Genomic DNA, 26,435 nt, shown 5'->3' with positions numbered 1-26,435 from the left:
TCCCCAGTCCTGAGAGGTGGGTTTTTCTTTCAAACTCTTTTTTTTTTTTTTTGGCCCCGTCATGCGTCTTGTGGGATCTTAGTTCCCTGACCAAGGATTGAACCCTCGCCCTCTGTGAAAGTGCAGAGTCCTAACCACTGGATCACCAGGGAATTGTTCTCAAACTCTATTTTTAAAGTAGCCACTATTCATTGAGGCATCACATATACCAGATACTATACTAGGTACTTTACATAAATAAGATGACCTTTTTCCCCCCCTTAAAACAAATCTGTGAGATTGTTGCTGTTCTCACTTCACAGATGAGGAAACAGAGACTCAGAATTATAAATCAGCTGCTCAGGGTAGCTAGTCAGTATGTGATTAGCAGAGGAACCAGAACTCCAGCATCCTCACTCTTTGTACTCTGCACGTTAAGTGGTTTGCCCAGGATCACACAGATAGGGCAACTTAGAGCCAGATCTCCTGGCTTCAAGATCTGTATTTTCTTACAGCGTACTGAGGTCCATACAAACTAACATTTTGAGCACGCTTCAGTTTATAAAATGGTTTTACAGTTATTGATACATTTGATGTTCACATCTGCCTCATAAAGTAGGGATTATTGTCTCCATTTTATACATAAGGGACCCCAGGCTAAAAGAGGTTCAGTGGCATGCCTATTATCACAGTTAGTTAGTGGGGAGCTAGAGTTCAAGTACGGTTTTCTTTGACTCCAAATCCCATTGATTCTACAAATGTTACCCTTAGGAGACCAGTGTGGAAGTTCTTGGCATTTGGTTTTCTACAGAAGTCTGTTTACCTCCCCCACCCTTGGCTTGATCTTTCTTACCCCATTCTCCTCTTTCCCAGGATCTGTCCTGTTTTCCTTCCCACCTCCCTTCCCCAGGTCACACAGCCTCTCCAATGTGATTGCTTTTATATTACCAGTTTTCCACCCAGCATGAGAGCAGGATGCCAGTGAAAAGCCTCAGGGTCCAGAATGGGCTTGCCTTGGAGACATGTCATGAGGAAGGACATGGGGCCAGCTGCTCTGCTTCGTATTTTGCATTTTATGGAGGCTGTGCCAGATATATTTTGGAAAATATTCACGAAGCTTGTTTATTTTGGCCTTCACCTCAGCTATTACTCCCTAAAGTGTATTTTCAAAGGATAGCCACTCTGATCTAAGTTAGATAGTAGCCAGCTGCCCGCACTGCTCTAAATCAAGGGACGCTACCACCTGGGCTGTAGCTCCATCACAAGGAGCAAGCAGACTACACTCTGTACTCATTTGGATTAGATGTGGCTGTGAGTTCTAGAAAGTGCAAATGACAGTGGCTTATATAAGATAGATTTTTTTTTTTTTTCCTCTCAAGTAAACAACATCTGGAGGCAAGTAATCCAGGGCTGATATGCAGTTCTGTTCCACAAAGCCCTCAGGTACCCAGGCTGCTTTAAGCTCATCACTCCACCATCCCTATGGTTGTGGCCATGCCCTCATGGACCGATATGGCAGCATCCCTCTTGCAAGCAGCAGGATCAAGGAATTGCCAAAGAAGAAGAGAGACAAAGAGCATGCACAGAGTTTCTTAAGGTTTCTAGAAACTGCTACACAACAATCTGTGTATATCCCACATAAGCCAGAACTTAGACACATGGACATACCTGATTACAAGCGAGACTGGGCAATGTGATTTTTACTCTGGGTGACCCTATGTCCAGCTAAAAATTGTTATTACCATGGAAAAAAGCAAATATGTGTATTGGAGGAAGTAGAGTTCCTGTCACACTCCCCAAATCCTTTATCTTGAGTTATTTACTTATTCCTTCTAGTTTTGTTATTGGATTAACTCATTTGATGCTTCTTATTATAGAGAGACCATTTTGACAGCTAGTTCTAATCAAGTTTGAGTCCCTCTACATCTGAAAACCACCTGCTTTAAACCCCTCTTTGCATTGTCATCAAAGTATATTCTAGGAAATCCTAAGAAGTATTAGGCAAAATGGTCCCAAGATCAAAAAAGTTTGAGAAACATTGCATTCCATATAATGCTCTCTTTGAGGTTTTCCTTGCACGTTCACACGTGAAAAGTTTTCTAGAAAGGAATCTGCTCAATATATTTTGATCAGTGTGTTAAAACTTATTTGCCCACCTTTTTTTTTTTTCATAACATCTAGTAACACGTAACATCCTGCGGAATACCCTTTGGGAAATGTTGATTAAGTGGATCTGGAAGGTTTGGATGAATGTGGAGGTGAAAGCTTATCCATCATGTACTCTGTCTACCCCCTCTTCATTTTCTCACCCTTTAACAGGCAGCTTTTTTTTTTTTCCCTTTTCTTTTTCTAGACTGACAGATCCCATTCCCACCACAGAGACTTCAATTGCACCCCGCCAGAGGCCTAAAGCTGGGCAGACTCAGCCCAACCCAGGAATCCTTCCCATCCAGCCAGCCCTGACACCTCGAAAGAGGGCCACAGTTCAGCCCCCACCTCAGGCCACAGGTCAGTAACTAGGTTGGTTTGAAACTTGGTACGCCTCTTTGTCATCCTGGACTGTAGAGAAGTCTTGGAAAGCCTGGTTTTTCCTGGAATGGAATCTAGAGACAGGTAAAGAGTAATGGTTTTCCTCCAGGAACTAGAGATGAGCTGCCTTTGAAGTTGTACGGGTAATGGCTGGCCAAAAGGAAGGCCTCTCATTGAACTCTCCAGTGGATCTCCAAGGCCACTGAAACCTGTTGTCTCTATTTTTTCTACTCTTGGCCCTGATTTTATGGCGTGGTCCATTCGTCCCCTGCCTCCCTCTCTATTTCATATACTTCTCTTTGCATTTTTAAAAAAAAAAATCTTTTTGGACCCAGAGGAATTATTTCTTTAATGCTCTGTCTCTTGAAGTATCTGTCACCTCTTCATGTTTTGGTTTTCCGTTTCTAATGAGCGGACTGAGTTTCCTTTCGTAAAGAGGATTGATCCAAATTATCAAGTAACTGAACACAGCCGTCACTCCCCCTACCAGGAAGCTGCTTTTGGTGAATTTGGTGGTCATTTACTTGCAATCAGGCATCCAGACTGGGGTTGTGTAACATACATGTAAACCATCAAAGAATGCTTTTGTCCTGCAGTGTGCCACAAATGCAAAGATTGTGTTTATGTACAGTAGCGTCAAAGTCCAGTTGAATATGTAGATCCTCAGGGTGCTGACTAAAGGAGTCATTGACTAAATGGGATGGTGAACAAGGGAGGACTTTTCGAAGGAGACAAGCATTGAACACTGTTATTGGGCCATGTTTTGAAAAATATGAAGCACGTAGTATGGCAAGAAGAAGGAAGGGCCTTCCAGGTGCAAGGACAGTGAGAAGCCCATGGATCTTGGGATTATCTGTCCACTGATCACCCCCTCTTTATTGCTTTGGCAAGAAAGAAAGCCGTGTTCGTTTGGAAGAGTTTTGAGCCCTTATATGGAGTTTATTCTCCTTGCAGGATCCAGCAATCAGCCTGGCCTTTTAGCCAGCGTTCCTCAACCAAAACCCCAGCCTCCACCCAGCCAACCCCTACCGCAGCCTCAGCCCAAGCAGCCCCAGGCTCCGCCCACCCCACAGCAGCCGGCTTCCACGCCGGCCCAGGGTCTGCCCGCCCAGGCCCAGGCCACACCCCAGCACCAGCAGCAGCTCTTCCTCCAGCAGCAGCAGCAGCAGCAGGCGGCACCGCCTCCTGCACAGCAGCCAGCGGGCACATTCTACCAGCAGCAGCAGCAGGCCCAGGCTCAGCAGGTAAGGCGGTGAATCTGACCCTCGCTTGGCATATGTGGGTCATCCCTGTGAGAAGGTCCACTACGTGCAGGTGTCTTCCTTGGGAAGCCCTGGGAAGACAGAGAGCCATGACCCGGCACGGAGTTGTACTCACAGATGGTAGACACTAAACCTGACCCGGTGGAGCCCTCACTGCACCACTCGCAGCCCTCCCCTGCTTCTTCTCAGGCCATGGGGAACTCTGCACCTCACCAGGGAACCTCAGCAAGGAAGCTGGTTTTCAAGGACTCTTTTTTGATTTTTTTTTTTTTTTCTGACATGACACCATCATCAAGTTGAAGCAGAAAAACAATTATTTCTTATTATCATCAAATATCCAGTAGTGTTTAACTCTTTCTGGTGTGTCATAATTTAAATTGCTTTGTGTATTTTTTCACATTTTTTTGCTCTGAATATGTTCATTTTATAATGATTGATATATCTTTTAAGTCCCCCTTTTATCCATAGGTGCCTTCCTCCTCTTTTTTTCCCCTTTGCCACTTTTTTTTTTTTTTTAAAGAAACTGGGTCGTTTGTCCTGTAGAATTTCCCACATTCTGGATTTGGTTGATTGCATCCCTGTGGTGGTGTTTAATATGTTCCACCACCCCCTGTGTAAACGGGTAGTTTCTTGGGGCCTCTCAATATTTGATTCAGGTTGATAGTCCTTTGTTCTTCCACTTGCATCACATCAGGAGACATACAGTAGTCTCAACATCACAAGACATACAGTAGTCTCACCTTATCCGCGGGGGATACGTTCCAAGACCCCCAGTGGATGTCTGAAACCACAGCTAGTACCGGACCCTATATATACCATGTTTTTTCCTATACATACATACCTATGGTAAAGTTTAATTTATAAATTAGGCACAGTAAAAGAGTAACAACAGTAGCTAATAATAAAATACATCAGTTATAGCAATATACTGTAATAAAACTTATGTGAATGTAGTGTCTCTCACAAAATATTCTTGTGATGATGTGAGATGATAAAATGCCTACTTGATGAGATGAAGTAAGGTGAATGATGTGAGCATTGTGACATAGCGTCAGGCTACTATGGACCTTCTAACCGTATGTCGGAAGGAGGATCATCTGCTTCTTGGGATCCAGAATCATGGAGCCATGACAGTGTCAATGGTTGGATGTCAGGAGCAGATGATGTCAATGGGTGGGGATCCCAGCCAGGACGAAATGGGACAGTGCAAGGTTTCATCACGCTGCTCAGAGCAACATGCAATTTAAAACTTATGAATTGTTTATTTCTGGACTTTTCCATTTAATATTTTCATATCACTGTTCACCATGGGTAACTGAAACTGCAGAAAGCGAAACTGTGGATAAAGTCTGGTTGTCCTCTCTTTTATTAATATTAAGATCAATCTGTGGGTTTGGCGTTGTCTGTCTGATCCAGTCACTTAATATTCCCCTTCAGTTTGTTTCCTAAGTCCATTAATTCATTAGGAGTGGCAAAGCAGTGATATTCTAGCATTCCATCTGCATTTAGGGGCTGGATTTTTCTGTAAAGAACTTGGGGTCGAACTCGCGCCCCCTGCATTGGAAGCGCGGAGTCTTAACCACTAGACCACCAGGGAAGTCCCCTGTAAAGAACTTTTTCAGCAAGTATTTGATTACCCTGAGGTACTGTTTGTACAGAAAAGGCAGAAATAATGCATGACTCTTTCCCTGTGTTTACCAGTTTTCAGAATAATGAGTTTGTTCATAGTACCATCCAGAAGTGAACAATGAAGATTTTGTTTTGTTCTTAGTATCATTATGAATTCATGCATCTTAATATATTTGATATGTTTCCATACATTGCCGTTAAAAAAATTTGTCCCAGTTGTCTCAGTTTTGGCCAGTGGAAGTCTCTTCAGATTGGCTCCTGGGTCCTTTGGCTGTGACTCCAGTAGCCTTTAATGTGTCCTTGCTATTTGGTGTAACAAGCTGTTCCAGGATCATTCTGCCCTTGACCTGGAATCAGCCATTTCTCTAAGGAGCTATTTCCCTTTAATGGAAATGGTATTTAGAGACCGCAGTCTTGCTACTAGGGATACCCATTTGCTAATGGGTTGGTTATTATTTTTAGACCTTTTCAGTGAATAGTTAGGACATATATATATATATATATTTTTTTTTTTAATAGAATATACACCATGAATTCAAATTTATATTTCTAAAGCAGATTTGTAATTATAGTATTTTTGTTTAACTTCTTGGATTTTATATTTGTATCTTTCTCATCTGGAAATCTTGATTCCTAACAACATTAACATAATTCTTAATTGATTTATAGTTTCAAGATAACAGTACCAATATGATTACCGAAAACGGGTTAAGATTTCTTTGCCATTCTTACACCTAGAATGTTTAGCACATTATTTTCTAGGAGTTTGGCTATTAATTTGATACACAGGTTTATTTGCTTTGTTTTGCTGTTTAGTTACTGCTTTTTAAATTTCGGTTTAATTTTGTTTTGTGAAAATGTAAAACATTTACATAATTTCAAAGTTAAATCTGCAAAATTCTATTCCCTCCATCCCATATATAGAGGTATCCTTCATTCCTATTTACAACTTGAGAGTGTTCCCTTTAAAGGATATATAGCATAGTTTATTCCAATCAGTCCCCTGTTGACAGACATTTGGTTGTTTCTAGCATTTTGCTATTATAAGTAGGCAGCTATTTATTGACATCTGCTTTTTTTGCTAACCCTTTAACTTTGCCCCAGTAGGCCAACAATATCCTCCCAGTTAACTTCATAACTAAGTAACAGTATTTGGGATTTCAAAGACAAGATCTTGACCTTTGTTCATCAGTAGGCCCTTTCTTCAGCTGTGTTTTTGTGCCTTACACAGAGTCCTGAGCAGTGAGGAGTAGAGAAGTAGTCCTGTCTTCAGGAAGTTTATAAAAGAATATAACGTGAAACCATGCTACCAGTATAAGATAAAATATCATTAAGTGGTAGAGTATATTGAATATTTTGAATGTTTAAAGATGGGAGTTTAATAAAGAGAGCTATTGGGAAATGATTTTCAGAAAGGCTTGAGAGGACTTAATAACTGGGCTAACATTTAGGTTATTCTCTTTCGTGTCATCATTGCTTCATCCTGTTCACGTAGGGAAGAATTTTAATCCTGGTTACTTCCAAATCCCTTTATGAGAGGGATAACTTCTGTGATTAGCAGGTCATTTATTAGCTTCTGTTACACTCCAGCATGTGGAGTCACAAGATGTACAGTCAGATGGATGCCCTCAGGCCAGGCACAGAAACCCCTCGGAAGCCAGTCTGCATTGCAGGAGGCAGACAGTGCGGTGGCTAGAGCCTGGCAGTGTAAGGTGCTGCTGTGTTTATGTAATGCCCTGAGGTTCCCCTCATGAGTTTTCAGGCCAAGGTAAAAGACGCCTACCTGCCCTTGCCTTTGGCTTCAGCACCGGTCTTAGTTGTTACTGAGACATTCATCCTTTGTGGAATATGGTTCTGAGACAGGCTTTTATTCACCTCCTCATTCCTTGCCACTTTCTCCTGCTCAGTTTCAGGCAGTACACCCTGCAACCCAGCAACCAGCGATCGCTCAGTTCCCCGTGGTAGCGCAAGGAAGCTCTCAACAGCAGCTGATACAGAACTTCTACCAGCAGCAGCAGCTGGCCACAACCCTGCATCAACAACAACAGCTGCTGACTCAGCAGGCTGCCTTGCAGCAGAAGACCGCAGTGGTAGCCCTACAGCAGGCCCAGGCACAGCCAGCTGCAGCCCCCCAACCAGCCCCTGCCCAGGAGCCAGCGGTGAGGATCAACCAGAAGAGGAGCACGCAGTGAGGGCTAGGGAAAGGGTGGGAGAGAGGCAGCAGCAGCTGGCATGGCACGGCTGCTCCCCGCCCTGGTGGTTAAGATATTTGATCTTTTCCCGATATATCCAGGAAAAGGATGAGGTATACTATAGAAGCTTAAGGTTTTAGAAAAATGATTCTAGGTTGCTGATGGACAAATGAACTTGTTTACAAGACACAAATAGACTCACAGCCATAGAAAACAAACTTATGGTTACCGAAGGGGAAGGGAGGGGGGAGGCATAAATTAGGAGTATGGGATTAATAGACGATGAACTTTCTTATTTCTCACTCTAATATTAGGCTGGCAGAAAGAGCTGTTCATCGTCTCTGTCAGTGCCAGTGTCGAGCAGTCAAAGCCCTAGGTAGGGTTAGAGCTAATCCCTTTCCCTTCTTCAGGGGGCAGTTTGACCACTGTGGCCTTCACAGTCTCGGGAGGTTCATGTAGGCCTCCGCCTGTACCCTGAGTCCTGACAGTCTTGTGTTTATTCTTTGTCTTGGATGATATTACTGGCCACCTTAAATAAGTCTACTGTGCAGCACCCTTCCAGGGCCCGCTTGCTGAGACCATTTGCCGTAGCCTGATCCCCCTCTGGGCACCAGAGCATCTGACTGTTGTTTGAGCCATCTTGTCAGTTTAGAAATTCGGCATGTTCATTTCTAGACACTGGCTGAGTATAGAATCAAGACCTCTACATGCTCTTCTGATTGACCTCTACAGCTACATCCTCAGGCACATCATACTTTGACCTTTAATGAGTACTCATAGAGTGACAGTAATAGAAAATTTTATAATGATAGAAAAAGGCATTTTACATACCCAGCTGACAGAGTATCACAGCTACTCTCTTATTCCCAGGGAAGCCCAACCACTAGAAGAACGAAGTAAAAGTAAGAAACTATCTTTCTGAGGATTGATTTCTAATAGAGTTTTGTCACTCATCTTAAACCAGAAAACCTACATCCCTTCAAAAGGAAGCAGTGCCGTAAATAGATTGTCTTCTTTAAGTCTCAGCTAAATGTGTGTTCAGTGTCTTTACACCTTCGTTTCTGGAACAGCTTGGTCTTCCCGCAGGCATGTGGTAGACAGCTACTCTCTGTATTTTTAACAAGCGACAAAGTTCCTCTTGTTAATGGAAAAAGAGTTTTTAAAAAATTATTGTATCATGTAGCTAGTTGAAATCTTATTTTGTCCAGTCCTCATTTAATGGAATTAGAAACTGAGGCCCAGGCTAGAAAGGGATCACCCAGGACACACAGACTGATAGCACCAGAGCTGGGGCATGAACTGAAGAATCCTGATCTGTGTTCAAGGATAATAGCAATGCTCATTCAGGGTGAGGACACGATCATCTACCACTGACTATACACTTCTTATGGGGTCCCCCTCTGCTGACCCTGGACAAAAGTATCGACTTCCTTGGGAATGAACTGTGATCCTTCTCCATGTTCCTTGAATGAAAAAATACTTTGAGCATTTTGTTCAGGGGTAGGTGGTTGAGGGCACAGAGAAGGAACGAGAACAGAATGTGCTTCAGCCAGGAGCCAGAGAACCTCCCAGCTTTGACCCTTCCCTTTCTCCCGTGACCCTTTGTAGGACTTAACTAGAGAAGCAAGTAAGTGAATGTAAAGTATACCCTGCAGCCATCTCACAGCAATAATCTGCAAAGGGAGGATGGCCGTATCCCACAGATGTTTATTGCAGTCTTAATAATAGCCACAAGCATGGAAGCAACCTAACTCGTTCCAACAACTCAACTGTGCAGCCATTAAAAATCATGGTTATAGGGACTTCCCTGGTGGTCCAGTGGTTAACAATCCGCCTTCCAATGCAGGGGATGCGGGTTCAATCCCTGGTCGGGGGACTAAGAGCCCACATGCCACGGGGCAACTAACCCTGCGTGCCACAACTACTGAGCCTGCACGCCACAACTAGAGAGCCCGCGAGCTCTGGAGCCCATACGCCATAACTAGAGAGACTGCGTGCCACAACTACTGAGCCCATGTGCCCTGGAGCCATGCGCCACAACTAGAGAGAAGCCTGCACACTACAACTAGAGAGAAACCTGCACGCCGCAACGAAGAGCCCGCGCACCGCAACGAAAAATCCCGCGTGCCGCAACTAAGACCTGGCACGGCCAAAAATAAATAAATAAATAAATATTAAAAGAAAACAAAAACAATCAACTATATTTCAATAAAAATAAATTAATTAATTTTAAAAAAATCATGGTCATAAAAGTCTGTACAGTAGTATGGAAACTCTCATGAAGTAGTGTTAGAGGAGAGATGAGATTATGGGACAAGTATGTACTTGGAATAGACTTAAATGTAAGATACCAGAAAGATAAGAACAGTTGTATTAGAGTAGTGGAATGGAAGTCCGGGTGGTTTTTCTCCCCTAGTCTATATCCTTACATTTCTTGATGTTATTATACTCCTTTTATAGTTATATATTTTGTTTTTTAAAAAATCTTTGGCAAGATAGACATCTGAGTCTACCTTGCTTCTCCTCCCCCTGTGGTCTGTTTCTCCCTCCTCCCCCTTCCCAATCCCATTTTTGGATGAGGAGGCATCATGGTGCAGAAAAGAGTCCTGGGCGATAGTCAAGAGACATGGATTCTGCCCTCAATTGACCCTGTGACCTTGAGCAAGCACTTAGCCTTAGGGGGCCTTGGTCTGGTCTCTTCTAAAATGAGGGAGTTGGAATCCATGTTCTCTAAGGTCTTTTTTGACTCTTCATTCTGAGATTCTGATTGGAAATAAAACTGCTTGACAGGGTTGTTGTGGGGAGTGGCTGAATGGGTGGCATCCAGTTTGAATTGGTAGCTGTGATAAAACAAGGTGTCCTCATGATGGAAGCATCTGTTCTTCGGTGTGCTGCATACAGAGAGTAGGCAAAAGGAAGGGAAAAAGTTCTCCAGGTAGTCTGGACTCTTCAAAATAAAGGGCCTCAACAGTTAAGTACGCTTTTCAGTGTAGTGAATGTCTTAAACTCCAAGAAATAAGCAAATCTAGTTAGTTCTGTCCTTAAAGCCCTTCTCACCCCTGTGGGTACTGGCTTTAGGCTGTTGCAGATGCACTTCTGGACCCCTGAGGAAGTTGTGGAGCTGGAACTCTGGTCTTCTTCACAGAGCACTTTGCTTCTCACTCAGAGATGCAGTCAGCTGCTTTATCCTTTGACTTTAATTTGATCGGAATTAGAACCTTATATTGTATCATTCATTCGATTGGTGAGTGGTTGTGTACTCTCACATGTACGTAGCCTGCCTCAATAAAATTAAAGTCTGAGTCAATATAAGTACAGAAACTCCCAGGCTGTCAGCATCCTGACCCAAGTAGCTGGACACTCTAGTTTCCTGAATCTCTCCAGGGCCTACCTTTGAAGACACAGAATGTGAGAACCAATTTACAGCATGGAGGGGCAGCTCCAATCTGAGATGAAGGACTGGAGGGGAGGGATAGTTCAATACCTGAGGCATTTAATATTCTAAGTTCCTTTATTTCTGGATTGACAGTTAAGAAAAGGGTTAGGTGGCCTTCTTAATATTAATTTTTGTTCATTTTCTTGACATAGAACTTTGTAGATCAAGACTTATGCTTAAAGGCTCACTGTGTGGCCACAAGCATATTCCCACCAGTTTGTTTTTCTTTGGTGACAGTGTGTCCTGCCTTCCTTCTGAAAAAGACCTGTATGTCAAGAGGCCTCGTATTATTAGATCAACCATCATCAAGGGCTTTTACATTTTTTTCTTCTTTCTTACTGTATTCTCTACATGGTTCTTCGGTGCCATTTCCAAAATGAAGATTGGAACAGGATAATCCCATTGCTCCAATGCTGTACATTTTCTCAGGGGTTGCCACAGAAACAGAATCCTGTAAGACCCATCCTATCAATGAAATAGAGTGTTAACAACAAAAGCGAAAAAGTGCTGCCATTTATTAATCACAGTGAAATTCTGTCTCATTTAACTAGTAGTCTGAGCTCTGTCAGAAAGGGATCTCTTAGCAGAAATCGTTTAGCTCAAATGTGTTTTAGCTAGAGGTGTGCCTTCATTGGCTTGTGACTGTGCCAGTAGAATGCTTAAAGGCTGCCCTTTGGAGGCATTCTGAATGAGTTCCTAAAGCAGAAAGTGGTCCTTCAGGAAACTTTCTAGACCTTTAAAGCTAGGAATAGCTTCTGCAGTCTTTGATCTGGGTCGAGTTACATATGGTTACCCTGTATATTATTGCCGATGAAGATTGAAATTTTTATATAAGCACCAGGTAAGTACCATGCTGGTATCAGTCTCAAGGCTGCAGCTCAGATCGTCAAAGCCTAGTTTTTTTATTTCTGGGTGTTCTTGATAAACTGAGCTGTTTGAGCCATATGTTAGCTCTCACATGGCATTTTTTGTTATGCTTATTTGTTTTTCCTTTCCCCTTTTTTTTTTTTTTTACCGCTTTCGTCTCTCTTCCTAGCAGATTCAAGCCCCCATAAGACAACAGCCAAAGGTTCAGACAACCCCACCTCCTACCATCCAGGGGCAGAAACTCGGATCTCTCACTCCTCCATCGTCCCCCAAGGCCCAGCGTGCTGGGCACAGGCGGATTCTCAGCGACGTGACCCACAGCGCAGTCTTTGGGGTCCCTGCCAGCAAATCAACCCAGCTGCTCCAAGCAGCTGCAGCTGAGGCCAGTCTCAATAAGTCCAAGTATGTACTGCTTTTGTGGGCAAGGGCTGCCGGGGAACATTGCTGTGTGATTTTTGCATATGTATGTAGTTGTGTGTAGATGTATATGTAGGGGTGAGTGTCTGTGTTTAATGAGAAACTGAATTTTCCTGTAGTGCATAGATCAGACTGATTTTAAGAAATAATTTCCTACTTGCCTCACAGTTTCCAATCTGTCTTCCATCCCATACTGTATCATGTGTTTTCTAAATTCTTGATCTGATCAAATCTCTCCATGCTGATAACATTTCATTGGCTCCCCATTGCCTGTGGAATAATATCTGAACTGACTGGTTAACAGACCAAGGACTATTATGTCACACGGGTGGAACTGCCACTCTCCTCCTGGTCCACTTAGGAAATGCTTATTTATTCATCAAGGTCCATGTTGGAGGTTATATTTTCTTTGACCCGTCCTCTAGTATCATATATAATTTTGTCTGAACCCTTTTTTGAGCATGTATCACTGTATTATCATTATTTATTTGCATGTTTAGCTGACCTAGCCTGCAAGTTCATCCACAGCAAGCACCGTGGCTTAATCAACCTTTGTAAATCCGGTGACAGGCTCTGTGCCTGACATCAAGTAGATTGCAGTGAGTGTTTGTTGCGTAAATGCAGTGTCAGGCTCTCAACTTTCTTGGAACCATATACGAAAGTTAAAAATCTTTAAATTAAGTCATTAGCTAAATGCAAAGGTCATCAAGAGAGACTTTAGAAGGAAATTAGGTGATAATACCCAGGAGCTCAAGATGGTGGTAAATGTCTTTATTGATCTTTAACTGTGATGGTGTCCACTGATGCTGGATCCTGACAGATGCGAGGCAGCCGGAACAGGCGTCAGCCCCTCTGGAGCTGTTGTGAATGTTACAGTGGTCACCACAGGATGCACGAGCCTAAGAACAGGTGGCTTTGGGATCCTGAACTGAAAGAACTTGCAGATGAGACCAAAAATCTAAGCAAGAGGTTAAAGATGTAGTGGGAGATAGTGAATCACAAAAGAAAGGGAGATGTTTGTTTCACACAGTGGAAAGGGCATCTGTGGAAACTTCCATTGTTACGGGAAGCCCTTTTAGAAACATACTGTGGAAAATAATGGTTTGACTTATAAAATAATTTGCTCTTGAAACAAAGAGAAAATAGGTTGACCCTTTTCAACCTTTATATGTCTTTTTATTTCGTGGGGGTGGGAACCTACCTAGGTCTGCAACCACCACTCCTTCAGGCTCCCCTCGGGCCTCCCAGCAAAACGTTTATAATCCTTCAGAAGGTTCTACATGGAATCCCTTTGACGACGACAATTTCTCCAAACTCACAGCTGAAGAACTGCTGAACAAGGACTTTGCCAAGCTTGGGGAAGGTGAGTAATTGGTGTCTTTTTGTGATTAACTCTAGAGGGGTACGCATGTGAAAATGTAGGCTTGGGTCTTTCTTTCCTTCAAAGACTTGATTTTGAAGTATATGCACAAATCAGCTTGTATTTTTACTAGGGCACTGAAGTCTCTTCATCGTCAGGAAATCCTGGTCTGTTGTGGGTGGCAACAAGGAGAGTGGGAAACTTTTAGGAAAGATTTGGCAGCATAGATCAGGATGATAGTGTCAAGCTCGTTCACTCCTTGGAGGAATGTGATGGTACCTTGTCCTAAGTGGGTTTATTATCCCAGAAAGTCGTAGCTGCTTACCCATGAGAGTGTGCCCTCATGGAGACACTGAATCTTCATGATCAGAATTCTCTATTACTGTTGACTGACCCTGGAGCGGAGAGCAAATAAATAGAAGGTACCATTTCCACCCTCAAATCCACAGTCTAATTTGGAAGGCAGGATCCCCACTCACATACACACACACAGTTTGGAAAACAACAGCACACACCCTGGGAAAATTCTACAGTATGATACCGTTCAAAAAAAGTACCTCAGTGTAGACAAAAGCACAGGGTAAAGGAATGATCAGAACGGAGTGAATGATACGAACTTTGACCAAACATTTTAGCTTTATAATTTTATAGACATCTTTTTAAAATCCATACACTTCTTGCCTTTTTTTTTTCTTCATAAGGCATAGGATTTAACTTTCTTTGACATTTATTGTCAGTTTGTTTCATTGTTATGTATGCCAGTTATTGTTCTGGACTGTAAACAGAAATACCTTCATGTGCTATTGAAAACTAGTATTTTGCACCTGATTAAGTGACTCCCAAGTTTCAAAATTCCTGTATCTATTTTTAGTAATTTCCTGTCACTGTTCTTGTTGTTCAACTGTTGGCTTTTACATTAAGCCATTGTCATTGTGCCCGTCCCTCATAGCATCTCACTACTGCCATCTCTCTTCTCTTTTGCTCTCATAACTACTTTCAACATGGAAAACAGATCATCAAACTCATTAGAATGATGTAGAGATAAATCGATTCAGAGTGAAGGCTGGAGGCATTGTGCTTTGAGTAATGTGCTCAAGCTTTAGAGCTTTAGACTTCCTTTCTTTCCTCAGCTGTTTCTCAGTTACTGCAGTGACTAGACAAGGACCTTAGAATAGCCAAGGTGTTGCCATAATGCAGTAAAATGAGTCAAGTCTAGATATCGGTTTGGAGGGTGCCCTTCACCCCTGGCCTGTGTGTGCATCATGGGATTCTGCTGGGATGAACCGAGTGGTATTTTGTCCCTCCAGGCAAACATCCTGAGAAGCTTGGAGGCTCAGCTGAGAGTTTGATCCCAGGCTTTCAACCAACCCAAGGTGATACTTTTGCCGCTTCCTCATTTTCTGCTGGAACTGGTTAGTATGGCGAACACCTGAAACTCAAGACTCACTGTTGTCACCTTCCCACTGGTTTCCAGTCCACAGATAACCCTAGCATGCCAGTGAGCACCAGATCCTGGTGGTAACATTATTTTCTTCATTCTGAAGATTTCCTATAAAAAGATCGGGATAAAACCAGATCTAGAATCACTTTGAATTAGAATGGCAGGATGATCTGGCAGTAGTATACAGGATTTGTTCTCTCAAGTCCACATACATGTTTTTAAGCAAATATTTCTAAATTTCAGGAACATCACTCTGTTAATCTCTCGTAATTGCTTAGGTTCTTTGGAATGACTTGAAGAATTCTAAGAGTTAGTTGCTCTATCCTATATCTGAGTCTCTTCTATGCTGTGTTTTTGTGCATGTGTGTGTGTGCTTATGGGGACAGGGAGATATCTTTTTATCTTTTTTATTTTTTTCTGAAAAAGTTTTATTGTGCACAGAGGGGAAGGGCTCAGTCCTTCTTGGCTGCCGCCTTCCTCATGGCGGCCAGGACATTGCTCAGCTCCTCTCTCTTCCTCTTGGCACAGATGTCCCCCCCCACCCTTTTCTTGATGAACTTGAAGGCCCGCTTGTCCTTGGAGACCTTGAGCAGCTCCATGGCCCGCCGCTCATAAGAGGCGAAGCCGCACACCTCCTGGATCATGTCCCGCACAAACTTGGTGTGCTTGGTGAGGCGCCCGTGGCGGCGGCTGTGCCTCGGCTTGCTCACTTTCTTGGTCACCTTGTGGCTCCTGTTGAGGCCCACAGCTGTGGGGTAGCGCAGAGCCATGGCTGCTGCTCTTCAATGGCTGCTGTGGCGGAAGCGAGATATCTTTTTAAATGAGACGTTTAAAAAAATTCTAGAAGTAATAATAAAAACCTAATTTTCCCTTTTATTAATAAATAATATGCATATTTAGTAATTTATAGAAGAGCATAGAGAAGAAAGTTAAAAGCCCCATGATCTCACCCCTGAGAAATTAACATAGGGATACCATTTTGATGTCTGTTAGTGGCATTTAACCTTTTTAGGGTCACAGATACCTTTGTGAATCTAAGGAAAGTTACAGATCTTCTCTTTTACAAAAATACATGTGTCCACAATTTTGTGCACAATTTTCAGCCTCAGTTTATGACTCTAAGGTACATTTTTATAGTCATATTTTAAAGCCTAATTTTTTTTTGCTTACAAAATTTGGCATGTTTCCCCCATATCATTAAAGAAGCTCCTCGAATATAACTTTTAAAATATCTACATTAAATTCCTTTATGTGGATATATCCTAATGTATTTAACCAGGTACCTCTTTTTTAAACATTAATTTGATGTCAATGTTTTACTGTTATAAATTCCTCAGCAATGGATGTGAGGTTTTGAATATGTTCTTTGTAGGATATGGAATTTGATATCCTTCAAAATTGATCTTTTTAATTATATTGATTAATTTCTGCTTTTAACTTTTCATATTCTTTCTTCCTGCTTTCTTTGGGTGTATCAGTATTTTTCTAACCTCGTAAATTTATTTCTGATTAGAACTTTGGCTGTTATTCCATAACATTTGCTATGTAACACTCTATTTATTTATTTATTTATTTATTTTATTTTATTTTATTTTTGGCTGCGTCGGGTCTTAGTTGTGGTACTCGGAATTTTCCTCGCAGCATGTGGGATCCTCCACTGCGGTGCATGGGCTCCTCATTGTGGTGCGCAGACTTCTCTCTAGTTGTGGCGCGTGGGCTCAGTAGTTGCAGCGTGTTGGCTCTCTAGTTGTGGCGCAGGGATCCAGAGTGCGTGGGCTCTGTAGTTTCAGCATGCGGGCTCTGTAGTTGTGGCCCACGTGCTCAGTAGTTGCATCTCATGGGCTTCGTTGCCCCACGGCATGTGGGAATCTTAGTTCCCCGACCAGGGATCCAACCTGTGTCCCCTGTATTGGGAGGCGGATTCTTAACCACTGGACCACCAGGGAGGTCCCTGTAATGCTCTCTTATTCTCATTCTTTTCTGGATGTTTTTAAATTTTAATTTTTAAGTTTTGATTTCTTTACCCTAGAGTTATTTAGGATATATTTTCATTGCATTGTGATAATATGGCCTCTGCAGTTTTTTCTCTTGGTATTATGGAGGAGTTCGTTATTCATTTTGTAAACGTTCTATGGGAGTTAGTAGTTTCCATTTCAATAAATACTAATCTACAACATGATTTTTAATGGAAGAACAATAACATTGTATTTAACATCCCCTTTGATGAATACTTAGGTTGTTACTAATTTTCACCACATAAACATTCTTGAAGCCAAATTTTTATTCATATCCTTTAAAATTTCTTTAAGATAGGTTTTAGGGGATTATTTGCTAAATCAAAAGATATGTGTAATTAAGGCTTTTGGTGCATATTTCCAAATTGCCCTCCAAGAATGCTATACAAATTTTATTTCAGTCAACAGTGAATGAGTAATTTTCACCTCTTTTTCCCAGCCAGACCAGCTCAGAGGCTGTAGACAGAGGACATTGTTTACTGGCCATTTTTATTTCTTTTGGGATTTGTGTTGTTCATGTCCTTTTTTTTTTTTTAATGTGCTGTGTTTATTTTGTTCTTATTAATATGTAAGAGCTCTTCATGTGTCATATTGTAAACTCTTCCCCCAGTTTGTCATTTGTCCTATGCAAGTATTATCTCATCTGACCCTCTCAACAACCCTCCGAGGTTGCCACATCATCCCCACATCAGTTAAGGTTGAGGTAACTGAGCACAGGCTAGTCTCTTTCCCAGGGTCACATAGCTAGTAAGTGGCAGAGCTGGGACACCGACCCTCTGGCTCTAGAACTTCTTCTCTCAGGTTTTCTGCCTCATAATAAGGCAAATTTAATAATAGTGTCCTAGAAAATCATCTATAGTTTCAAAATTTTTTTAATAAAATAGAAGAATACATTTAAATCTTTTATAGTATTTTCTTTGCATACATCAATTTTATTGTATGTATTTGTGTTTCTCTTTTTCTTGGTAACTCTAGCTAGAGATTTGCTGTTTTATTACCTTTCAAAGACAACTCTATAGAACTACTCTTTTTCTGTCTTCTAATTCTTTATCTTTTGCCTTTATCTTTTTGATTACAGTTCCCTATTTTTCTTAGGTTCACTTTTGCTGATTTCAAGAAGAACACATAGTAAAATTTTTTTAAATTCTTTAAAAAAAAAAGTATTTAGAGTTTTTCTCTCAATATAACAGTGATTTTCATCTGGCATGAGAGCGGGGAGGGAGGCTAATTATAATTTCCAGGAAGACTTTTTCGCAGATAATCTACCATTCTCTTGCCTCTTTCTTGCTCCAGTTGCCCACCCCACCCCAGCCTTTGAGGATTACACTGTTATTGAGAGTGCTTTCTAATAGCTGTGTGTTTCCCTTGTAAGAAAAAATTCAAGTTTTAACCATATCCTGTAAGTCTTCATATGATGTTCTCATTGTTAATATTTTGGAACAGGCATTGGAATTATTTGGAAGGTGTGTTTTTTAATATTAAATAGTGAACATTTCTTTGTGTGTTATTTTTTATTTTTAGCTTTGTTGTCTGGTCTGTATAATTTTTTTTTTTTTTTTGGCTGCATCGGGTCTTTGTTGCCAGGCTTGGGCTTTCTCTAGTTGCAGCGAGCGGGGGCTACTCTTCATTGCGGTGCGCGGGCTTCTCATTGCAGTGGCTTCTCTTACTGCAGAGCACAGGCTCTAAGCGCGTGGGCTTCACTAGCTGTGGCACATGGGCTCAGTAGTTGTGGCTCACGGGCTTAGTTGCTCCGCAGCATGTGGGATCTTCCCGGACCAGGGCTCGAACCCGTGTGCCCTGCATTGGCAGGCAGTTTCTTAACCACTGCACCACCAGGGAAGCCCTGTATAATTTTTAAATTTATTGGTATTTTGGTCTGGTTGAAAGTGCTTAAAGCTGGATATGCCAAATAGTTGACTAAATATACCAAATGTATAAAGCATTGGTCATTGTCCTTGAGATAAAATGTCACAATGATGACTAGTTATGGTGCTGGGTAGGATATAGTTTCCCTGGAAAGGGGGTCATGGAATAAGCCCTAGGAGGGTCTTCTTTGATGCTGAATCCCAGCATTTAGTACAGTGCTTGGCTCAGTACAGATTTGTTGAATGAAGGAAAGGAGTCACTTTTTGCCAAAGGATAGGAGCTTGGATTCACCAATGTTAATAACAGATGTCCGTAATCATTTTCCATCCACTTCCAGTTTTAATGCCTAATTCTTTCTTATCATACATTTTATGTTTTGTTGTTTGTCTGTATGAACTGTTTTTTAAAGAGTTGTGTTTTGCTTTTATTTTTGCCTCTTCTCCCCTTAATGCTTACTTTGAAGGTTGTAAATGGCAGTATTTTTTTTAACGGCCCAGCCATTAGAAAACACATATTTGAGTAAAGTTAGGACAATAATACCAGCGAACATATGTTGAGTACATGCTGCGTGCTAAGCCCACTGGGTAAGTGCTTTTATGTACATTATCTCCAGTGATCCCTCACAACAGCCCATGAGAGGCTAAGTGACCTGCCCAAGGTCATAGGTGGAGAATGACAGTGTAGAAATTTGTACCTGCGCAGCCCAGCGCAGAAGCTGTAGTTGTAACCACATCTCAGAAATCTTATAAATCAGTGACACTAAGCTTTTACAGGCATTACAAAACATCTTCATATTTTCCTCAATTTTTCCAGCACTTTTCTATGAACATTTGGTATTTTCCCTTCGTTTGCATTTGTGGTGTGAATGAAGAAGAATCTTCATTCTTTACAAATGGAAGAAAATTATATCTAAATCCCTGAAATTAATGTGTCCTCACTTGGATGAAGTTCAGGGTGGCACCATTTTCTCCAAGTTTTCTAATCAAGCTCAGACCGTTCACTGATTTGAAACCTTCTAACCAACCAAGGGAGGAGAGAAGCAGGAAATTTGGTAATGAGTTGGGGAGGATGACACAAGGGTTATCCTTAACATTTTTATGGTAAAAGCTGCAAAAATGTTACTAAACTGTGTTCATACATTAGAGGAGGAACAGGCAGACAATTAAAACTTGACATTGTGCCTCTTTATTTAAAATACAGTAAGTCCTCTACATATGAACGAGTTCCGTTCCAAGAGCACATTCGTTAAGTCCGGTTTGTTCATAAGTCCAATTTGTTCGTAAGTCCAACAAAGTTGGCCTAGGTACCCAACTAACACAGTCAGCTATATAGTACTGTACTGTAATAGGTTTATAATACTTTTCACACAAATGATACATAAAAAACAAACACAAAAAATAAAGAAAACATTTTTAATCTTACAGTACAGTCCCCTGAAAAGTACAGTAGTACAGTACAACAGCTGGCATACAGGGGCTGGCATCTAGTGAACAGGCAAGAAGAGTTACTGAATGGAGGAGGGAGAGGAGGTGGGAGATGGTAGAGCTGAAGGATCGTCAGCAATAGGAGACGGAGGGCAAGCTGCACGTGACAACGTATGCCAGACGCGTGAACTAACTTACGTGATTGGACATAGGAACGCACGTTCACATCTTTGAAAGTTCTCAACTTGAAGGTCGTATGTAGGGGACTTACTGTATTTTTCTGTTGATAAATTATATACATTCATTTGCTAAAACCCCAAGGAAGCAAGATTGAAAAACTCATGACCCCATTCCAAGAGGTAAGCATTGCTAACATTTAACAATATTTATGACCATAGTTTTATTTCTGTGTACATACTTTTTTCAAACATGAATTATACTATACATTCAATTTCATAATTTGTTCTTTTTCTTTTAATATATTTCATTGTGTCTCATTTTAAAATATTTCAGAGACTAAGAGCAGTGATTTTAACCCTTCTCTTCCTCCACAGACCTTTAAAGAAGCTTAGTTAAAAGCCCACTTGAATGATATTCTTAAAATGACAAAATTACAGAGACTGGGACAGGAGTAAGGAGTGGGTGTGACTATAAAGGAGTACAAGGAAGTTCTTTTGTTTGATGGAATAATTGTGTATCATTGTTGTGGTGCTTAGGCTAATTTATACGTACTATCAAATGGCAAGGAACTATAAACACACATACACACACACACACACAAATGTGAGTACATGTGAAAACTGGACAGAGTTTAGTTAACAGAATTGCCCTGGTGTCAGTGATACTGAACTATAGTTGTATAAGAACTCACCACTGGGGGAAGCTGGTTGAAGGGTTCACAGGATTCTATGTACTGCAACTTCCTATGATTCTACAATTACTTGAAAATTAAAAGTTTTTTTTTACATCCACTTTATAAAAGGCTAAATTAGATTTTAATTCAGGAACTAACTCATTATTAAAATGCAAGGTAAAGAATGGTAAAGTAGGAGCCAGGAGACCTGTGTTTTGATCCTGGGTCTGCTGGTGGACCTCTGTCTAGTCTCTTAACTTCTGGGCTTCATTTTCTTTTCTGGAAAATAAGAAAATTGTGGTAGAAAATGCTGAGATCCCTTCAAGCTCTGATATTCCATAGGGTGTATAGATTTCTGTAAATCTATAAGTTTGCCAAATATAGGATGAATGCCAATAGTATGGTAGATGTAGTCCAGAGGCTAGGGTTTATCTAACCTTCCAATAGGCAAGAAATCTGTTTCTGTCTCTTTCTGTCTACCTAGCACTACATTAGACATTTGGTGATAGAATAGGACTCAGTCCCTAAAGGACCTCAAGAGGGAAATGGGCACGTAGGAAGTACCTATACACATATTCTAAATTTCAAAATAGACAAAGTTTGTTTACCTACCAAAATGTGTGATAAGGACAGTAGTAATTGCAATAGGAATTCTGAAAGAGATCACTATAGACTGCAGTATCTAAGGAAGACGTGGAACTTCAGATGTACGAATATCCTACTTTTACCATTAATTGCATCTCAGACTACGTTGCAAGGACCAGATTGTACATCTCAGACATACTTTGCTATTACATTCAATTATATCCACTCATTCCTCTTTATTCTGCCTCTAAATTTAGACTTACTCTATAATTTGAGTTGGGTTAATAGATGGTAAATACATCTGGATTTACTTGATGTTTTCTGCTTTTCTCTTTTTTTTCTCTCTCTTCTTGACCCTTCCTTCCCCTCCAACCAATTCCAGCTGAAAAAAGGAAGGGTGGGCAGACTGTGGATTCTAGCCTTCCTCTTCTAAGTGTATCTGATCCTTTCATTCCTCTTCAAGTACCTGATGCACCAGGTAGGTAAATAAAACTGATCTGAAGTTAAGTTACATCCCAGGGCTTCTTGAGAGTTCTGTTTTAAACACTCCATGAAAAGGACCTGAATTCCAAGACCTAATAATAGGTGCTGTTGTATATTTTTACTGTCTCAATAAGTGGGGCAAAATTCTCTTGTGGGGTCACTAGTCCTTAGCAAAGATAATAAATTCAGCTCATATTATACCAAGTTGTATTGCACATCATATCAGTCTTAAGTTTCATATCCTTGACTGTGTTAATGGTAATATAAAGGGCCTGTGTATCGCAAAGAGCATTAGTTCAGTGTGATTATAACAATGTGGGGGGAAACCTATAAGCCTATGATAGAAGGAACCAAATGCTAATGGTATGGAATAATGATTGGATTTTGAGTGACTTCCTGTTCCTATTTTGCTATAATGTGCTTTTATTTTTAGAAGATAAAAATACATAATAAAATTTGATAGGGAGTGTGAGTCAGGAGACCTAGGTTCCACTACCTTCTACTATCTGGGCTTGATTCTTCATCATCGAAATAAGTAGTTCTAATCTCCCCTACTGTCTGCTCTGTACCGATTTTTAAGTAAGCAGTCTAAAAAAGTAAGAAACGGTTAATGTGGTCTGATTGAAATAGCTTTTGAAACAATATCATTGGATGCTTTCCATTTGGAGTTCGTGAATGCCAGAGATTTCGCGCTCCCCTCCCCATCCTTTTGGGGGAAGGGGAGCAGGATGTGAGGAACAGAAGCCGCACTTTCTCTTCCTTTTCAGTCTCTTTGAAAAAGCAGATAGATCCAGCTCCTTAGAAACAGCTGACAGTCATTTTGCTGCTGATAGTTTTTTCTTTTTTCCCATTCTTACCCCTGTCGATTTCTTAAACTAAAAGTCTTAAACTAAAAGAATCTGCTTGGTTTTTCTTCTCTCCCAAAATGTCAAAGGGATTTATTTGATTGATTGCCTCAAGATTGGAAGTGATTGTGATGTGCATATCCTCTACTTACTAAGACAGACTGCAGCTAGGTTACCAAGACGGTTTTTATTTCTTTAAGTAGTTTGTTGACCCTTCTAAGAGAAAGAAGAAATTTGCCCTGATCAGGTAGTATTGTGTAACTTTATAGCTTGCTGGACCTGGAGGTAGGTCAAAAATATCTAAAGTCACTAGGGAATGATTCAGGATAGGGTAGTTAAAGAAAAGAGAAGAAAGAATCAAATAGAGGCCCTTTTCTCTGTTGCATTCATCAGGTATGCCCAGCAGGGCCAAGACAGGCCAGTTTCAAGCAGAAGGCTAGAAAGGATGGGCTGTAAACTCGAGCTGGGGCCCACTGGCTTCTTTTTGCTCCCTTTTGTGGCAGTCATAAAATCAGACAAGGAAAAAGGGATTATTGAGGCATTCTCCATTTGGTACCCCTTTGGGTCCATGCCTTGCTCTTACCCAGATAGCCCATGGGCTGCAGAACTGGAAGGGTGACCTCTTGGCACAAGCCAGAGGATGAAAGCATAAATCAGACATGTCACTCCTTTGCAGTCCAGTGAATTCTCAAATCACTGAGCAAAAAATCCAGGCTTCTTACCATACCTACAAGACCCTGACTAGTCTGGCCCTTGGCTACCCTTCTAACCTGAGCTCATAGCATTCTTCCCTTCAGTCTTTCCTCCAATAAGCTAAGCTAAGCTTATTCCCACATCAGGGCCTTTGCACTTTCTGGTACTCTGCCTGAAAAGCTTTTCCTTCTTGTCATTCGACATTTGGGTCTCAGCTTAATTGCTGTCTTCTCGGAGAGGCCTGACGTGGTCCCACGGGCACTGTCACTCACACCCCCTGGCTTTTTTCTTCATAGCATTTATCGTGACATTGTCTGTTTCTACTTGTTCATTCCTCTTTCTCCCGCAGAATGTCAGTGTCCTGAGGGAGGGACCTTGTCTGTCTTATTTACCAGTGTACCGTTAATGCTGAGATCACTGCTGGGTGTAGCTGGCACTCAATGAGTATTTGCAGATTAGATGAATAAAGTAAATGAAACCTGAGGCTGAAAGGCTTTTGGCAGCCCCGTTACCCTCCATTTCCGTCCCCAGCTACCAAACACCAGACTACTATCTCCATAGCCTTCCGTCTGTGAGTCCGCCAACCCCTAGCCAGGCCCCCTTCCCACTCTTGAGGGGGCATAAACAGAGGCACAGCCCACATGTCAGGAAGCTGCCAAACCCTGGGATGAAAGTAGTAGCTAAGCTCAGCAGATCGTTCAGCCCCTCCTTTCATGATGCTCTCCAGAATTTGGGCTAAGTACGGCATGTGACCGCTGTGTCTTTGATTACTTTATTTACTATTCTATGCCCAGCCTATAGCACATTCAGTTATATAGCTCCTTTATCCCTGTATCCTTCCTCAGCATCTTGAAATGCCCGAGTGAGGAAAGGGCTGAGAGTTTACGGTCTCTGGTACCTTGGCAGACTGCAGGTTTGTCTCCTGTCCCTCAAAGCAAGCAGTTTGTCACTCCTTCCACCGGTGGTAGACACCGGTCAGGTGTGTTGGTTGGTTGGTTGGTTGGCTGGGTTTGCATACATGCTTCCCTCCCACACTCAGCCTTCCTGATGGTGAGAATCATGGAACCTTAATCTCCTGACAACTATGCCTTTTGTGACTTAACATTTTATTTTATGCTTTTTAAATGTTTTCACATATAATTTCCTTTGAGCCAGAAATAATACTGACTGGTGGGTATGTCCAGTAATCTCTCTCTTCGTGAGTAAGGAAGTGAGGCCTTAGTGCTGCTGTGACTGTGCTCCTTCCTCTTGGTGGCTCACAGCACCCACACAGCGACGGGTCGTTTGGGGACAGATCCCAGCTCAATAAAGCCTTTGACTAGAGAGCTAAATTTAAGGGTTAGGGAAATACAAGAATGGATTTGAACTTGTAAGAGCTTGGTTCTAGCCACTTAGTAGCTAAGTGATTTTGGTCAAATCGCTCAAACTCTGTGTTCTTCTCCTCCTCAGCATTGGCCATAGTAAAACCTACCTGTGGACTGGCTTGTGTGGCTCAGATGAAATCATGTATTTGAAATTGCTTTGGGAACTCTAAATTAGTATAAAGATAGGAAGTGCTATAACAGCTTTGGTTCCAGGCCCTTATTCCCAGGGGGGCAGTCCTAGTTATCAAAAAGTCTTAGCAATGGTAGTTTTGTCTTACAGAAATGAAACTTGCTCTTATGACCTATGACCTTTGCACAACTAAGAGCCATCAAAGTAGAATTCCTTGATATTAGCAATTGTTAAACTCTAAGTGAAGGGACACTGGATAATTGGAGGTGTTTTTCTTTTTTTTTTAAGGAGTATTTTTATTTTCCAAAGCATTATAAAACAAATTTTCTTAGAAAATCTGGTATAAAAAAATCACAGCCGAGCATTTGTGTGCTCATAAAGCTGCCACATGAAGCCTAGCTCTAGTGAGCCTCAAAGTATTTCACTGATGCTCATATGCTGTGTGTTCATTTATTTTGCCTTTTATTTGTATTAGGGAACAGATAAGCTATAGGTGGTATCAAAGGTTTAAAAAAATGGTAGAGAAGATTGAGGAATTTTCTCTGAAAATTGGTGGAAAGATTTAATCATTTTTAAAAATTGTGGTAAAGTATATGTAACGCAGAATTTCCCATTTTAAAGTGGACAGTTCAGTGGCATCAAGTACATTTATATTGTTTACAGCCATCACCACCATCCATCCACAGAACTTTTTTTCATCTTGCAAAATCGAAACTCTCTGCCTATTAAACAATACCTCTCCGTTCCTCTCTCCCCCCAACCCCTGGCAACCACCATTCTACTTTCTGTCTCTATGAATTTGACTACTCTAGGTGCCTCATATAAGTGGAATTACACAATATTTGTTCTTTTGTGACTGGCTCTTTTCACTTAACATAATGTCCTCATGGTTCATACATGTTGTAGCATATGTCAGAATTTCTTTTTAAAGCTGAATAATATTCTGTTGTGTTTTGTTTATCCATCTGTCAGTTGACACATGGGTTGCTTCTTTCTTTTGGCTATTGTGAATAATGCTTCTTTGAACGTGAGTGTGCAAATATCTCTTCAAAACTCAAGACTCTT

General features: G+C 41.3%; 2 protein-coding genes across 6 annotated transcripts in view; one reads left to right on the top strand and one right to left on the bottom strand.

The window, feature by feature from the left end:
- Positions 1–26,435, top strand: part of AAK1 (AP2 associated kinase 1) — a 164,613-nt gene that overhangs the window by 105,809 nt on the left and 32,369 nt on the right. Inside the window, exons 11-16 of one of the 5 annotated variants that reach the window (XM_061168603.1) lie at positions 2,333–2,487; positions 3,463–3,752; positions 7,307–7,558; positions 12,067–12,296; positions 13,517–13,674; positions 14,979–15,083. In XM_061168603.1, the coding sequence (XP_061024586.1) occupies positions 2,333–2,487; positions 3,463–3,752; positions 7,307–7,558; positions 12,067–12,296; positions 13,517–13,674; positions 14,979–15,083 (1,190 nt within the window). Of the gene's footprint in view, positions 1–2,332; positions 2,488–3,462; positions 3,753–7,306; positions 7,559–12,063; positions 12,297–13,516; positions 13,675–14,978; positions 15,084–26,435 lie in introns of all 5 variants that reach the window. The other 4 variants (XM_061168602.1, XM_061168606.1, XM_061168605.1 and 1 more) reach the window with 4 other exon arrangements.
- LOC133074670 (large ribosomal subunit protein eL36-like) lies at positions 15,522–15,882 on the bottom strand. Its single transcript, XM_061168607.1, has one exon. It carries the CDS (start codon positions 15,880–15,882, stop codon positions 15,565–15,567), a length of 318 nt encoding a protein of 105 aa, XP_061024590.1. The 3' UTR covers positions 15,522–15,564.

This window comes from Eubalaena glacialis, chromosome 14 (genome assembly GCF_028564815.1).
Source record: "Eubalaena glacialis isolate mEubGla1 chromosome 14, mEubGla1.1.hap2.+ XY, whole genome shotgun sequence".
NCBI classification, from domain to species: domain Eukaryota; kingdom Metazoa; phylum Chordata; class Mammalia; order Artiodactyla; family Balaenidae; genus Eubalaena; species Eubalaena glacialis.
The sequence above is the reverse complement of the archived record's forward strand: the minus strand, read 5'-3'. Positions and strand labels throughout refer to the sequence as shown.

Bases quoted from the DNA above. Each gene is read 5' to 3' on its own strand.
- LOC133074670 (XM_061168607.1), bottom strand. From the start codon at position 15,882: ATGGCTCTGCGCTACCCCACAGCTGTGGGCCTCAACAGGAGCCACAAG.